The sequence below is a fragment of the Pelobates fuscus genome, chromosome 8 (assembly GCF_036172605.1).
Source record: "Pelobates fuscus isolate aPelFus1 chromosome 8, aPelFus1.pri, whole genome shotgun sequence".
NCBI lineage: Eukaryota > Metazoa > Chordata > Amphibia > Anura > Pelobatidae > Pelobates > Pelobates fuscus.
The window spans coordinates 142,581,349-142,599,028 of NC_086324.1; the positions used below are offsets into that span (position 1 = coordinate 142,581,349).

Genomic DNA, 17,680 nt, shown 5'->3' on the forward strand with positions numbered 1-17,680 from the left:
TGCTCAATAAGGAATGCAGTACAAAGGGGTCAAATGAATAGTCAGGACAGGCGGCACAGGATCATAGTCAGGAGTCAAGTAGGAGTCAAATACCAGGAAACAAGGACAGGCACTGAAGCTATTAACAAAACAGGAACACATAAAATATTCTATGGGTAGTGGAGTTTAAATAGGCAAAGGAGGCAGGTCCACTTAAGGCAGCTCCACCTTCAAATACATCCCCTTCTATGGTCTCAATCCTCTGTCTCTTTAAGAGGCCTTGCTTCGTCACGCACATGCTGTAGGATTCTCCCAAGCTCCGCCTTCTTTTGTAGTGGCGTTCAGCAATCGGCATGGCCTAACAAATAACACACAACATTAAACCCTTTGTCTTGCAACATTTCTAATTGATTCATCCAGAATGTGTTTTTTTTTTATTTGTTTTAGCTGTTTTTTCTAGTTTCCAGCTTTTCTTGATTTGTGAAGCAAATCCATTATTTGGAACCTAAGCAGTGACATGCATTTGACAAACTGTGTTTTTTCACATTTCTGATGGTTAATTTTTTATTTATTTTTTTGGATAAATGTACAAAGTTGGGAAACAGTATTAATCTTCCATTGGAATGACTGCATTATGTCCCTTATATCCGAAGTATGACCATATGCTATTTTTGGGAGTCAGAAGAATGTATTTTTTCCTCAGTAAGAGTCAGCCTAGATCACCAGTGAAACAGTCACTTAACCATTTACATTTGGTGCGACATTCCAGTATAATCTGCATGGCTGTCACTATCTGGATGTGTCATGTGTTGAATCAAAAAATATACTGTCCTCAGCATCATCTTCTTTCCTTCTCATTTGAAAATAATATTTCTTCCCATTGTTCTTACTTGTAATAAACTCCCCTGAGTTTTCTAACCGCTATCTTGATCTATAGAAACTTACATATGTAGGCATGACATAGGAGACCATCGGCTTGCCATGCTTTTGAACATAATGCAAGTGTCAATGTAATCTGTAACAGCAGGAACCCAGCCTGCGGAGACACAGATGAAACGGCGTCACAGTTCTTGCTTGAAAGCATATGGAACCGTCTCTTCAAAAGACTTAGGATATCTTTCCCTTTCCTTTGTTTTTTATTTATTTTTATTTTATTTTTTTATTATTTGCCTGAAAAGTTAAAGTATATAAGTTTTGGAGACATAGATATAAGGTCAAGAAAAATAAAGGGTTGAACATAGGGTCATCTGAAGATCTATAGCAGGGGTGCCAAAAAAGGTAGATCTCCAGATGTTTTAGAGCTACAGCTTCCATGATGCTTAGCTATTCTAAATGAATTCTAAAGGCTGCAAACTAAGATGGAAGTTGTAGTTCTACAACATCTGGGGATGAAAAAAAAAAAAATAGCAAACCGGTTTAGCGCTAATCAACCAGATAAAACAGGGCAGCAAACCAAAAAACGGCATCCAATTAACCCTTTAATAAATAACCCTTTAATAAAAAGGAGGTTGTGCCACAATAATACAGTAAAATACTATTGCCTGTGATCAAAACACAATATGTGTGAATAAACAAATCGGTTGCTCTACCTTTTAGGCAACCTCTGATCTATAGTATCTGTTGCCATGAAGGTTTCCATAATTTTTGTGACTTTTAGGTGAGATCTATATCAACAAAATTATAGGAGCTATCTGTAATAAATATTTATATATTTTTTTCTGTGATCATTTCAGATTTATAGGCAACATCAGGTACATTTTTAAATCCTATTCAGGATGTATGGTTTCAGATTGTAATGTCTTTGTGATAGATTTTACAATTGTTACCCTTTTTTCTTCTCATGGGCTCTTTGGTGAAGACGATGGCAGAACGTGCTGGGGAATAGAACAAGATAATGTCTCTGTCTCTGGTGTGGTAAATGTGTCAATGCTACCCTAAGCTTTCATATTAAACAGGAAAAAATTATCCTCTAAGGAATATATAATAATCTACCATAGATGTTATGTCTGCATGCTCCAACATTACAGCAAATCACATACTGGTTCACATGAAACTTTAGTGGTCTTCCCACACTATTCACGCTTTGGGCCTGACAACTTCTGGGCAGCCAGGGAATTCAAAAATAATAACGAAGACTCAAAAGTCTTTTAAACATATGTTAGATCGATCTGAATAACAAACGTATGACTTGAAATCTTAAACCTGAAATGATTCACATGTGAGCCCACAACTATATAGCTAATTATGTTTTCTGTTGCGAGTGTTGAAACATGACTGTAAACGTAGAATGACTTTCATATTTTGTAAGCAGGGAAAATCTGCATCGGTAAAAGCAATCTTTTCCCTTATCTGCTATTCCTGTTTTGGGGCTTTCGAATTCCCTTAGATGTTCCATTCTTCAAACTCCTCGAGCAGCAGATTGACGGGTTTGTGTAGCATAATAAGAGAATGTGAATGGCAAGATTCATCCTCTTAAGACCAAAGAGTGGAGGAACTTTGTGTCTGTGATGCGTCATGATTTATTAGTATGATGGAAGTTTATTCAGATCTAGGCCCTTCAGCATTCAAGCTAGCACAGCTGGGCCTATCATTATTGATAAGCCTTGATTTAATCAGTTTTATTCTTGCAACTGCTCCTGCATCCTGCCTGCACCTTGGATAAGAGTTGTAAATTTATACTATGCTTGAATCTCACACCCATGCCACCGTTTTTCCAGTGTTGTGCTCAGTGGTGGCCTCATCCATAGGGATCCTTATAGCAGCACCATAGGGATCCTTGTATCAGGTTTTGTGTGGGAAAAATATATTTGCAATTGTTTTGAAACACAAGACTATTTTACTGGGGTGGTAAGGTAAAGCAAAATATGTGAAAAAGTGGATTAACATACTCAAGCCATTGCCTATGTGGTGTCAAAATGGAAAAAAAAAATCAGTGTCTCTTTGAGTCTGTAATAGGTTTCCGTTCTGCATGGCCCCTTCCCCTCATTGGTGACTGTCTGCAGAAGCGTTCTTGAGAACATCAAGCCATGTCAAAAATTGGGACAGATTTTAAAGGTTTTGCCATGCGTAGTCTCCTTTAACCCCTTAAGGACCAAACTTCTGGAATAAAATGGGATCATGACATGTCACACATGTCATGTGTCCTTAAGGGGTTAAGAAAGAATTTCAGGAACCTGCCATTGTGTTGCCATTTGGGCAGTGGTGACTTTCAGTCTCTTCGCAGAGAAGTAACCAATCAGAGGCTGCTCATTGACAGACACATATAGGTGATCACAAAATACAAAAAAAAAAACATTATCTTGCGGTTGTCACAGAGAGGGAAACCAGAATTCTTTGTGGGCTAATTTGAAAGTAAAGCGTGCTCTAGTAGAGTGCATCTGCTCCTTCAATTACCTTAGTGGAATTAATGGAAGAAGGAAGTAAACTTCTCCAGCTGGGGAGGCATTTCTAGTTATAATTATAAAAGTGCTAATTTCACAATGAAGTAGGCACCTTTATAAATGGAAATTTTAAAGGTGTGTTTCATAGATATACTGCAATTCATCAAGCTGAAGTGCTCTATGGATGTGCTGTTCCTTTAATCTGAGTATCCACCATCTTCTTTAAAGTGCTCAGTCACTCTGTAGATGAGACCCGAGACACTCATGCTTTGGCTATTTGTGAAACTCCACACTACAGGACTGGGGCTGTGACTCTGAGGACTGATCTGATTCGGATTTAAATCTGTTTTACTATCTAATGTTTGTTGTTTCTGTTAACCATGTCAGTTCCTCTACTTTTTGGCACCATATTACCACTGCAGACAGGGCGCTTCCTAAAGGCCAACTAGGCGGCCTTGAGCGCTGCTTAAGCAGGGGCGCCGGCAATAAATGTATGATCGTTTGTGCCGCCCATCTATCACTCTACCAGGTTTGTGCCGCTGCCACCCCACTATTATTTTGAGCATGCCGCCGGCCATGTTACATGTTGCCTTGCTGCTCACTAGCGCCCGGTAGAACACCGGTCTGGCGGCATCCCCATAAGCCCTCAGAGCCAGGCCCCCTCACAGACATCCATTGCGGCAGCAGTGTGAGGGTGTTTCAGTTGCTTGATCCCGTCCCTTCCCCTGTACGTGGGGACAGTGGGCGGGAGCATATCAGTAAATGTGGCTAAAAAAGGAAGTGATGGGCCGCCAGGCGCTGGCAAAATGGACATAGGAAGGAACAGCAATAAAGGTATGATGTGTGTCAGAGAATGTGTGTTAGTCTGCTTTAGTCAGTATGTTTGTGTATATTAACAAAAACAACAATATATGTGAAACACAACCCCAGTGAGAAATGTATAAATTTAGAGCAAACCGGGACTTCCCCTGAATTTTGGGTGAGGTGTCCTGGATGAATCCCCGAAGACTTCCTCCTGTCTTCAATAGATATATTGCAAATAGGATAGGGGAAAATCTGCTAAACACAAGCAAAATAAAGAAACACAGCGTATAACTGTGTGGGGACTGGTGTTAATGTGTAATCACAATTGGACACTCACAAATTAGTGGAGTTAAAACAGCCTTGAAAGGTATCTCTTTCTTCAGTATCCAATGTGTTGTCCCTCTTCACATATTCATCAGCGGATGGATGTATATATCTCAGAAGACAAAATATATACAGAAATTGTAGTGCACTTCCAGAGTTTAAGTAAAAAAAGTTTTAATAACTTACATTCAGGTAAAAAATAAACAGCATGTCACCATAAGACGTCCTACGCGTTTCGTCCTTGGACTGGACTTCCTCAGGGACTTGGTGAGATAAGGTGCAATCACAAATATTAACAGCAATAAAAATATCCCTCCCGCAGTCCTTTTATACATCCCCATTTAGTGTTCAAAGTCTTTCAGCTGGTGTTCACTTTTCGTTTTTCGCGGTCTTGGGCCGAATGACGTCATCGCGTACGCCACGTGCGTTCCACCATGCGTTCCACAGACCCGGAAGTGGGTCGCGATCGTTGGTCTGTTTTCATTGCAAAGACTCAGAACATATGTAGACGGGTGCACCAAACGGAGAGGGTGAGGGAAAAGTAATTAAAACGGTTCTCTGGATGGCACTTACAATTATAAAACAAAATCAGAACTGTATATTTACCATATAACGTGTTGGTAAAGGCATGTGTATACATCCCTTTTTATGAGAGAAAAAATAAAAGATAAAAGTTGCTAGAAGTTGCTTCCCTTACATATTTTATGTTTTTTATGCTTTTCACATCATTTATACAGCATAGGTAATAAGAGGATAATAATATTATTTATAAAAAACATAGGGAGAGGATAGTGATGTCACTTATAGAAAACATATAAGGAAAGAATAGCGATATGATTTAACATCTTATGATTCTGGTACCATAAACAGTGTATATATACTAATATCGATATGATGGTGAAACCCGTTTATGTTGCACCTTTGTTTCTTTCTGTTTAAAGGTAAATACCATAAGTTATATGTCTTTTGGGTGACAATCAAAAATATCCTAAGAGATAAAAAAATTAATGCAAAAAAACGGAATAAGAAAATTAAGTAAAATTTGGAGTCACAATGGGAAAAAAATAAATAAATAAAAATAAAGATAAAAATGAAATAAAAAATAAAATAAAATAAAAATAGAAATAGAAATAAAATTAAAAATAAAATAAAATAAAAAATAAGAATCAAAATAAAAATAAGAATAAGAATAAACATAAAAATAAAAATAAAAATAAATAAAAATAAAATTAAAATACAATAGAGATAGAAATAAAAATAAAAAATAATCAATAATTATAAGGAATTAAAAAAAATGTTTGTGTATATTAGTCTGTATGGGTTAGTGTGTGTCTGCATGGGTCAGTGTGTGTGTGTGTGTTATGCTTGCAAAGAAAGTGGAAGTGGAACACAACTGCAGATTTAATTTGGGGGTATATCTTTAAAATAAATAATTTGCCATCAATACTTGGAAAGTTGAGTTTCCTTATTTATTCATAATAAGACAAAAAGTTTAAAAAAAAAAGTTAAGACAAAATTAATCATAAGGAGTGCTATTGAGTGAAATAATTAATTAAGTAATATAATTACTTGGATTACTTAGCGAAGTCCAGGCACTTGAGAAGGGTAAATGAAAAGTCAGAGTCAATGGAGAAGAGAGAACAGCGACGCGTGGTCAGTTAGAAATTCCAAGTCAAATCATTGGAGAGAGCAGAGAAGTAAGTAGAGGAGTCCGGGTCAGGCGTGGAGAGAGCAGCGAGGTCAGTAATCAATTTGGTTCGGTACACAATAAGCAAGAATATAGTAGCTTAGTCTGCAATGATCTGTAGTTAAGAACAAAATTGTCTAAGCATCTTACCTAAGGTGGGGTTCCCTTTTGAGGTGTAGAGGATAAGCGTCATTAACAAGGGGTGGAGTCTGAGGATGAGGGAAGCCGGAAAGTAACTCTGAGGAATGGGTTGCAAGTAAGAACTGACAGTGTGTCTGCATGGGTTTCCATGTGTCTGCATGTGTCACTATGTATGACTGCATGGGTCAGTGTGTGTCTGCATGGTTCAGTTTGTGTTTCTACTTGAGTCAGCATGTGTGTTAGTCTGCATGAGTTGGTGAATCAAATGGGGCGGGAAAATATTTTTTGCCTCGGTCGGCAAAAACGCTTGCACCAGCCCTGACTGCAGATTAATTATATTGCCAGATGCAACTATAATAAGGAGTCCATCAGTGTCCTGGTGCTTTAACTCTGTGTACACTGAACTGAGAGCTAATAGTGATTCATGAGTATCTGACATGGTTGGAGTCCATCATACTTGTTCCCTGTCATGGTTTTCCACTGTGGTCATCCAACAGCGCTTTATATTCTTGTTTATATTTGTAACAGTTTACCAGGAGTTGGAACCCAGTTGCAGGAGATGGCACAAGGAGAAGGCAAAACCCAAAAACACAGTACAGATAAAGTGGTAATCCAAAGGCAGGGTCAGACGAGAAGCAGAAGTCAGGGCTGGCAGCGGAGTATCGTAGTCAGTAAGGCAGGCAGAGGTCAGAGTCCAGGAAATCAGTCGGCAAAGTAACAAAGATCCAGCAGGAAACACCAAACAAACAAAATGACCAGATACCAGGCCTCAGGCAGAGCTGGCTTTTACAGCCTACTGATGAGAAGCAGCTGACCCTAATTGGTAAGGGGCTGCAGGTGGATCAGCACTGCTCCATCCAGGCAAGGAGTCATGAAGCAGAATAATGCTGGCAGATACTGAATCCCCCTGGTGGAAAGCATGGTACAGAACCTGACTGGGATGTTGGAGCTGTGAGTTAAAATCCAGCCAGGTCTCTTAAAGGGGTGGCCACGCCTTGCTGTCTGCAGGCGCACCATGACAATATTTCAACTTTTTGACTATTCTCCATTCTGCTTCCCTTGAACCTTGGCTTGTCTACTCTGTTACGATTCCTTCTGTCTCCCTGACCTTGGCTTGTTTTAGACTATTCTGGTTTGGGATAAGCCCAGCCACTCTAAGGTGCAGTAATATGTCTCTATACCTTTCAATATGTAATACAAACAGTGGATCAAGCACTAGATCAGTTCTGTAAATATGTAGCTGAAACAATCCTGCCAAGAGTCTCTCTTCCTGGCTAAAGAATTGATAATAGTTCACAGTAGGTGGATGGTTGTGCTTCCAGTAGATGTATATGAAAGACAAAAAGGAACAAACGAAAATTCAATGGTGGAATGTTACTTTGTAAATGGACCCAACAATACTTGGAGAGCCACTTACATTTAATGGAGCTTTACATCAGCTCTGAGATTCTTTTTCAAAAAGCCTTTATATACGGTGAAACACGTTAGTGGTTTTATTATAATCCTTTTTTGTTTTCTAGTTATAAATAAAGTTCCGATTTCATTTTTGCACCTGGACATTTATTTTTCTGCTCCCATAGATTGCAAAGATAATCCAACACTCCATGTTTTTCTCTACTAGATTAGTTCAAAACTGATTGAATGCATTAACCACTATAGTACTCGTTTTACTGGCACTATAGTGCCCTGAGGGTGCCCCCACCCTCATGGCCCCCCTCCCGCCGGGCTGGATGGAGAGGAAGGGGTTAAACTTACCTCTTTCTCCAGCGCCGGGCGGGGGACTCTCCGCCTCCTCTCCTCCTCCTCGGCTGAATGCGCATGCGCGGCAAGAGCCGCGCGCGCATTCAGCCAGTCTCATATGAAAGCATTCTCAATGCTTTCCTATGGACGCTGGCGTTTTTTCACTGTGAAAATCAATGAGACAGCCACTGGAGGCTGGATTAACCCTATTCTAAACATTTCTCTCTCTGAAACTGCTATGTTTATAGAAAAACGGGTTAACCCTAGCTGGACCTGGCACCCAGACCACTTCATTAAGCTGAAGTGGTCTGGGTGCCTATAGTGGTCCTTTAATCATAAAAAATTTATATACATTTTTTTATTTTCCAGAATTTTAAGTGCATTCGAAAAATAGCTTTAGCTTCTGTAAAAGAAACCAGTTGTTTTTTTAAACTCTAGTGACTCCATAAGTAATCAGGGGATTCCTGATGAATAGAGAGGCATGCAAGGACATAAAGCAAACAATATCTCACTTGCAGTGAAAATGCTTTAGAAATGCAAGCAATTTAGAAATGAATAATCCAAGATCTACAAATATAATGTATCATGTCTCCCTAAAGGCTAGCTGATTCATAGGGTTAAATATGGAGTAAGTAAACTCAACAAAACTAATAAAATACTCTGATGATGTTTTTATCTCTACTTGTGTTAATATCCATGTAACCAAGGTGCACGTTATTGGAACATTTTGTAATGCTGAATTACAAAGAAAGATATTAAACATTCAGCTCAATATTTCTTCAGCATAAATTGGAACTCAGCCAGAATGGCAGCTGCATAAAACATTGCAGAAAGTAAAATATTTATAAAAGTAGGTACATTAAAGTAAGTACATTTAAGAGAACCATTAAACAATTCCCTTTATCCATTAGCTCATTAAAGAGAAAAGGGCCAAAAAGTTTAAAATCTCTACTTAGTAGATATGCTCCCAATGAAAACATGCATGCATTTAATATATGCTTTTTTATTGGGGTATATCTAAAAACTGTTATAGTTTTTATTTTTGGTAAATTAGTGAATTCTGCAACATTCCTGGACTATCTTGATTTTCTTTTGGAGTTTGTAGATGAATTTTCTTGGTGGGGAACATACCACCTAAGCCCTGAGGATTGAGGAAACCTGTTATTTTGCTCTACACCAATACCATCATGAGAACCTCAGACATTTAAAGGGACACTATAGTCACCTGAACAACTTTAGCTTAATGAAGCAGTTTTGGTGTATAGAACATGCCCCTGCAGCCTCACTCCTCTGTTATTTAGGAGTTAAATCCCTTTGTTTATGAACGCTAGTCACACCTCCCTGCATGTGACTTGCATAGCCTTCCATAAACACTTCCTGTAAAGAGAGCCCTATTTAGGCTTTCTTTATTGCAAGTTCTGTTTAATTAAGATTTTCTTATCCCCTGCCATGTTAATAGCTTGCTAGACCCTGCAAGAGCCTCCTGTATGTGATTAAAGTTCAATTTAGAGATTGAGATACAATTATTTAAGGTAAATTACATCTGTTTCAAAGTGAAACCAGTTTTTTTTTCATGCAGGCTCTGTCAATCATAGCCAGGGGAGGTGTGCCTAGGGCTGCATAAACAGAAACAAAGTGATTTAACACTTAAATGACAGTGAATTGAGCAGTGAAATTGCAGGGGAATGATCAATACACCAAAACTGCTTTATTTAGCTAAAGTAATTTAGGTGACCATAGTGTTCCTTTAAGTTCCTAGAGTAGGAATTGGATCACTTAATTCTGTTTTTTGGGAGCCACTAGGAGGCTCCACACATTGTGAGTGCATTCCAGTTATTTATTCCACCTCCCATGTCAAATAAACTACACTAGATTTGGGTTTGTTTTCTGCTTATTTTGCATACTATCCAAATTATTCACCATTGGACCCAGTGATACACCATATATCCTCAGACAGGGGTTGTACTGCCCAGGTGCATAGAAGTAGAGCTAACTATCTCCTCTTATACTATATACCGGTTGTACTGGATTTTTTTATGTCCAGTTGCATACTTACCAACACTTTTTAAGGTGCTACACCCTCTTCTAATTGTGTACACTTTTCTTTGGACCGAAATAGAGAGGCTCTGGTTTGGGTTGTTTGAGCTGCCTTCTACATTCATAAAAAAAGTGCTAAGAGGCAACTCAGACTATATTGCATTGCAGCTCAGATTAATGTAGGTACTATTGGAGCTGAACCTTTAGGCCCACATATGGTAATCACATACCTCATAACACTGTGTGATATGAACTCTGGGCAGGGGGTTGTTCAGGTCTCAAGTGGAAACGTCAGTGGTGCCAAAAATTTGCAGTTACAACTGTAAAGAGACAGGATGCCCAAAGAAGGCAAGCGTCAGTCAGCGCATGCAAAGAGCACTACTGAAGAACACTCTGAATACTTGTGGTGCTCTCAGCAAAGTGCGAGTGCATCTAATGGTGCACTTGTGTTGCGATGGTGAGGACAGTTCCCTGGTGTCTCCGTATGCAGGATCAATTGCATATGGAATACCGTTGAATACCTGACTGTAGGGAATGTACATGTTTCCAGCTATTCTTATAACATGGAGAGCATCAGCAGCAAGCTCATATGTCATGACAAACGCCCTACTCTCTGTTATCCTTTGGGATCAAGCTCTAGGTGTTTGGTATGGTATGGGTTGTAGCAGAGAGGATACAAATGCAGGTGCCCAGTTCGTATTGTATCACATAGTAGAGTCTGCAGGTGTGTACATCAAAAGACCTGATGCCTGAGGACAATGCACATCTAACTAAAGTACCTAGGTATTATGAATGTTTTGTGCATAGATTTTTATTACACCTGCCATGCTGGTTTGAGTAATTATTATATGTGAAGGAGCAGAATATGTAAAAATATGTATTAAGGAACGCTTGTTTTGTTTCCATTCTTTAAAGGTTAATATATATTGTATTTTGAGTCCTTGAAACATTACATTGTTTTATTGTATCTTTTAGCTTGGCCCAGAAAATTGTTGCCACATATAAATTGTGTTCTGAGCAGTTATCATCGCAACATCACTACGACTACGGGATGCGAGCAGTAAAATCTGTTCTTACGGCAGCTGGAAACCTCAAACTGAAATACCCAGAGGAAAATGAGAGTGTGTTACTATTGCGTGCTCTGCTGGATGTGAACTTGGCAAAATTCCTGGCACAGGACGTTCCTCTATTTCAGGTATGTCTAATAAAATTGTTATAATATTGTGTTACAAGAAATGAGCAAAGGGATATTGGTGAGAATAATATAGCAACTGATCTGGGAACTTTATTTGGCTACAGCTGACTTTGAGAAATGGAAGGCATGCCTCCAAACTGTTCTGACTTCGGCACAGCATAATGCCGATTTTGGGGTCCTGTCCCAACATTAGAGACGCTTGCGCTATGCTCCGGGCAAGAGGACCCTGCTGAGACCACTGAAACCACGCTCTCTGCATGGTGTGCTGTCATGGATGATTGAAAGGCAGCCTACTATGAGTCATCCTTTGTGTTGACCCATCCTCTTTCTGGGAAGGCCTGTCCCTTTGGGTGGCGCCAGTGACACAACTTGCTTCATTGGTCTGCCCCCTTTTACTCCATCTACTGGCCAATGCTTGGGGTTATTAAATTGCACACACAAATAAATACCTATCAGGACCCCATACCTAGGCATTTGCTTGTGATGTAATTTACATACATCAACACAGACCTGCACAGGGAAGAGAAAGGATAGCTGGGTGCATTGGTATATTTTTTATAAGACACAGAGAAGCTAATTTTAACCACAAGAAGGAGGACTTGTCTAATATGTAATTCAGAAATTTCCATGTGATTCCATAAATATTTCACTAAACTTCAGGGTAACTTTTTTTTTTTTTTTTGTCAATCTTCATTTTATTGAGATGTGAGCATGGCATATTTAAAGAAAAATGTGGGAACAGAATATTGCAGCTTGGTGCACGAGTGAGATGTAAAATGAAAACACATTCAGTTCCGTACGAAACAAATATCTATTTTTTTTAGATAGTATTAATGAACTGGTAGTGAAACTAGTATAAACCTGGGAAGAATTAGACTAAACCATCTAGTTGAGGTAGGCATAGATGCAGGTAACATTTGTAGAGTAAACTAACTATATGGAAACATAACCCCTTTGCTTGAAGCCCATTGACTAATCACCCAGGAGGCCCCTGAGAGAGACAGCGGTCAGATGCCTAGCAATCCACCAAGGACAGCACATGTGACTTATTAATGAAGAAGTAAAGAACATCAGTGTTAATAATAACTACAAGAGTAATTGCATTGTCTGTGCTCTGTGTAAGAGTGGTAGCAGACACAATACTAAAAATACTGCTGTTAAGCAGATATGTAAGATCTGCGATGATAATCTCTGGGGCAAGTATTCACTCCGCTCCTGCTGAGATTGATGTTGCTGACATTGATACAACTTCTGCCAAAACTCTGTGAAGGGAGTCAGCCTGTTCCCCAAAGGTAGCAGTAGTGCACATGGCACCTGTCATCTTAGAGGAATCTCCGCAGCTCAGTTCACCTCTCCACGGATTGTAGGTTAAACAATAGGACCTCCGGGGTGTAGACCGGGATAACCCCCACCGGTCCAAAGGAACACCAAGGGGATCTCAGGGTGCCTCTGATAGGGAGGTCAGTCAGCCCCTGTTGCCTGGAGTAATCGCTAGGCCACACAATGTTAGCGGTAGATAAGTCAGCTAGCCCTGATAGGCAGCTCTTACCAAGGACCCATATGGCACCATCAGTGTTGCATAGAAAGCAAGAAGAGGCTAAATTCAGGTACTAATGATAGGCATGTGTGGAGCTCTCTTGAAGTGAGTCTATCCGCCATGAAGGTCAGGCCCTGCTCCCTCAGAATAACTACACTGAGCTGTTACTTCTCTGAAACGGATAATTCTTATTTTCTCACCCCCGTAAACCCTATTTAAACACATGCTGGTGTGCAGAGGGAGTGCTAAGTATACAAGAGATTTACCTCTGCAGCAGTTCCACATCCTGGAACCAATAGTTTCCCTCTCCAGGTGCTCTCATGCCCTGTGTTCATTCTGTAATGCTGTACATAAGTATGCGCCCACATGGTGCCTGATGCAACTGTCACTTACCCAATCTTTTTGTACAGTACAAACAGCTAATTAAAAGATAGGCATTTGTTGTGCTAACAAATTAACTTTCTTAATAGTTTATTTTGCATTTAATTTACAAGCTTTGCCAGGCTGTGCAAATCAAGTAACCCAGCAGTGTCCTATGCACAGAACTGCTGGAGAAAATACTGTGCTCACATGAACGCTTGCAGTATTTTTGCAGTAGGTACACGAGGGGCATGAGTATGTCCAAGGCATAAGGAACTATTACTTCTCTGGAAGGGACAGTTCATCTTTAAGGTTATTTGCATCATCAATCTGGCATACCATGTTACAAAAATACAAAAAATTAAATAAACAGCTTGTAATTTTAAAGAATGTAGCACATCCTACTGGTAACTTCTAGTTGGCTATTTGGTACGTACAGCAAACCCTTGTGACTATTTCAGGTTGACCAAAATATGTAGCTCATTGAATTTGCTGTAAACCTAGTCTTTGAATGATACATGCACAGGAGAATAATTGTGAAGAAAATGTGAGCTGCAAAAGTGTCCTGTGGCTGTTCCCTCTCACACCAGTCTAAATAATCACACTTACAAGAAACAAAGTGAGGTACGCTCATATACAAATTCTTTAATTATCTACTGTATCCAATCCATTGGCTGTAGTAGTATACTGTACATGAAACAAAAAAGAGATAATATGCACCAGCGATAGTGGTGATAACAAATTTAATTAAAAACTGATAACAAATAGAATTATAAAGTGAATACAGTGAATGTAAAATATCTAAATTTAATCTAAATCTTAATGTTAAATAATATTAAACGCAAACAAATAATATTGTAAAGTGCATATAGTGAATGTTAAATATCGGAATCTGAGTTTTGGGAGAAAAGTCTTTATGTTAAATAATATTAATTCATCTCAAAAGACAAAAAAAAAAAAAGAAAAGATATAGAAACCCCATATATACAATTTGCAAATAGATGAATAGATGCAAAAAAAAAATATTTATTATGATGATCTACAGCAGAATATCTTTTATCTCTTTGTAAAACTCGAAAAACAAAGTGGTCTTAGTTCCAGAGAATAACATCTTATATCTGGGCATTGTTATATTGAGCCAAATTGGGGCTCTCTGTCCAGTAAGTTACTAGCACTACCATATGCAAAGGGGTCTCATGTGCACGTGTTCTTTGGTCATTTTTACATAAAAATAATTTCTTTGCATGTATTCACCAATTTACACATAGTGTATATTTAGGTTTACTATATCCACCATGTTTTCTGGGACGTATCACGTATACATATTGTTGGGCAGCACATGAAAAGGGTATGTTGAATTCAGAAGAAGGTGTATAAGATTCGTAATTACACAATGAAGAATCCTGCAGAATATGCATTATATGTGTCAAAATTATATGTGTCCCTGAAAACATGGTGGATATGATAACCCTACATATGGGATTGACATGTTTTCTTTAGTATTCTGCAATGAATTAATGTTATTTAACATTAAAACTTTTTGTCCAAAATTCTAATTCAGATATTTTACATTTAATTTGTGCGCTTTGTAATACTATCTGTTATTAGTTTAAACTGCTGTGATCCTTGTTTGTAGATAGCACGGTCCTCTAGGGTAAACAACAGGCACAGTCCTTTGGCTTTTATATAATCCAGGCAACTTTATTGTAAATCCACACAGGAGACAGCAGTAAATGAAAACATAAATCCCTTTAAACAAAAACCTAGCTCGTCTGAGCACTAACTAATATCAGGTTCCCTATCTCTCAGGGGTTAAACTAAACAAAACAATATTGGTTTCACCAACCTAGAGTCTTTGTCCACTCTCAGCACTCCAGTCTTTAGCCAGTCTGCTGCTCCCAGCCTTTCAGAGAGAAACAAAACATTCTCCCCTTACCTGCCTAGCAGGGAGGGGTTTATTCCCACTGCTGCAGCCGATTACCTGCAGCTGGGCAGTAGGTTGGAGACGGTCCAAAAACCCTGGCCTGGATCTATGTCTTCCAAGAAAACCGCTAAACTGCGGAGTGGAGCATTGGCCCTCCCTTCTCTCCAAATGCTCCACCCCAGGGGCCCATAACTAAACAATCATTCCGGTTATATACACAGAATCATACTCTCCCCCTGGGGTTAAAAATCATATGCCTCTCTGAACAATCTTGACGGGATATAGACTCCCTCACAGACCACCCCATTCACCTTATCACACTGCATATAATCTCTTTTGTTTGTTTCATGTATATTACTACATCCTAAGGACTGGATACAGTAGATAAGTATTTGCATATGAGCGCACATTACTTTGTGTCTAGTAATTGACACACTGAAACAGGAGCACGCACATAAATTCATATCTTTCCATAACTATTTCTGGCTGCCATTGGCCTGCATACACACTTTCCCCAGTTGTGTTGAGGTGGCAGTGTGCTGTAAGAGCAGCTGCCAAAATCAGCAAGTTGCTTCCATGCTTCATTGTGATACAAAGTGCCTGTGGATTCATATTATGATGGACTAGAGAAACCAGTGTGCTGGGTGAATGTCTGGTCTCCGTTGCCATTCTCTCAACATGTTTACTTATCTCCCCTCTCTCATGTCTGCATCAGTCACCCTCCAAGTATTTTCCTCTCTGGCAATGAGGGTAGCGGTGTCCTTGCCCAGCAGCACCGGCAGGCGTCTATTCTGTGTTTTCATTTAGAACACAGCAAAATGTAAAGTTATATCCTATCATCTCCGCGCTCCCTGTTAATACAGGCTGAGGAGTGAGGAGCTACAGAAGCCACACTTCACCTCATTGACTTCCATGGGACCGACACTATAGAGAGCTGTGTACAGATAACTAGTCTCTCTGTATTCAGCACTCTGATGCTTGCAGCATAGTGGCTCGCAGTCCCTATGCACTGCAAGCTGCCTGTCTGACTGTGTCTAGTGCATAATTTGCAAAGAAACATTTTGCTATAAACAAATTTGAAGTCCTCTATTCTGGGGTTTTACTGTATACCTTGGAAATCAAGTATACATGATTCCGGTAGTGAAGAGATTAAGCATAGCAAATGGTTATTGATCCATGTTCGAACATTCACATATCAAAACACAATTATCAATAATAGCTGGGGGGTTTTACTGTTAATTGTATAAATGTGTTTCTATGCCAACAAACCATACGTAACCTTGAATGAAATGAAATGCAGTTTACTTCCAAGTCAACAGTACTGTAATAATTGGACACTTATCGCTAAATATAAGGCTTAATCCAAAGTTCCCTGACCTCTGAGGAGTTATATATATTTAGCAAAAGTGATGGAATATCTTCTGGTGTCTTTGTGTCAAGGGGTGCCTAATGGATTGCTAATGGGGCCTAATCAGAGAGACTTTCTGTAGGTTTCAAGTACTCATAATTAAAGATCTATGAATCAGCCTGTACTTAAGAGGGGGAAAACCTGTTAGGAAAGAAATCATGAATTTAGTTACATAATGATGCACGCAATCTGCATATATTTTGCTGGTTGCTGTACAAGAAACATAATCATGCTTTGCAAAAAATTATTCAGAAAATGATTATTTAAAGTTATTTTCATATAGGATTAGAAGCAAGTGTATTCCACTCAATTTGCCTTTGTATGTGTAAGGAGGTATCAAGGATGTGCATTTTGACAACTTAAGGTTCATGTCAAGGTTGTGTCATGAGGTTTATCACAGTTGGATGTTTGTGATGGATATCCAATGGACAGTTTATCTATCTTTACATTTATTAAAGACTACTAGGAGACTTTTGCTTAACATTTGATTTAGATACCCAGTTTGGGTTTATTATGTCCAGATTACAAGTGTACAATAGCAGGGCCAGATGAAGAGCCCAGTGTGCCTGGTGCTGACAGTTATGATTGGCCTAATTACAGACTCTTAGGGACAGAAAACACTAAAACAGTAATACCTCCCAAGCATCATGTATCTGATGGAAATGGTGCTAGAAGGAAGCTCACAGGAGGCAGCTATAAGAAAACACATACTCTATGTTAATATCTCGTTTTCATCTTTCAAGTAAATCCATACCCCCTAACAGCAGCATCCAGTGAAGCATGATGTCCGTGGGTGGAGCAGAAGCTCCTGGTATATAGTTTGGGACAGCGAAAAGGTGTATGTAGTAAGTGTAGAAGAAAGGGAACATGCCACAAAGTTTTTTTTTTTTTGTTTTTTATTAATGTGCCTATTCCATGGGCATGGGCCTGGAGCTGCAGCTCCATCAGTCCCTATGTTAATCCGGCCCTGTACGATGGTCTACAGGGTAGGTAGCATTGCTTTCTAAGAGCTCTTATCAACTGGATCCAGATAGTTTGGTTAAGACAAGTGTAGTAGCAACTAGGGTATAAACATTTTTGGAATTCAACCACGTTGTTCCTCTCCACACTTGTATTTGCTTCTTTTTCAAAAGGAGAGAGGCTGAACATTCGTCATCCCTGGTG

General features: G+C 39.2%; 1 protein-coding gene across 1 annotated transcript in view; it reads left to right on the top strand.

Annotated features, from left to right (window-relative positions):
• The window catches only part of DNAH3 (dynein axonemal heavy chain 3), a 355,798-nt gene that overhangs the window by 262,687 nt on the left and 75,431 nt on the right, over positions 1-17,680 (top strand). The window contains exon 34 of the mRNA XM_063430376.1: positions 11,068-11,287. Within this exon, the coding sequence (XP_063286446.1) occupies positions 11,068-11,287 (220 nt within the window). The remainder of the gene's footprint in view (positions 1-11,067; positions 11,288-17,680) is intronic.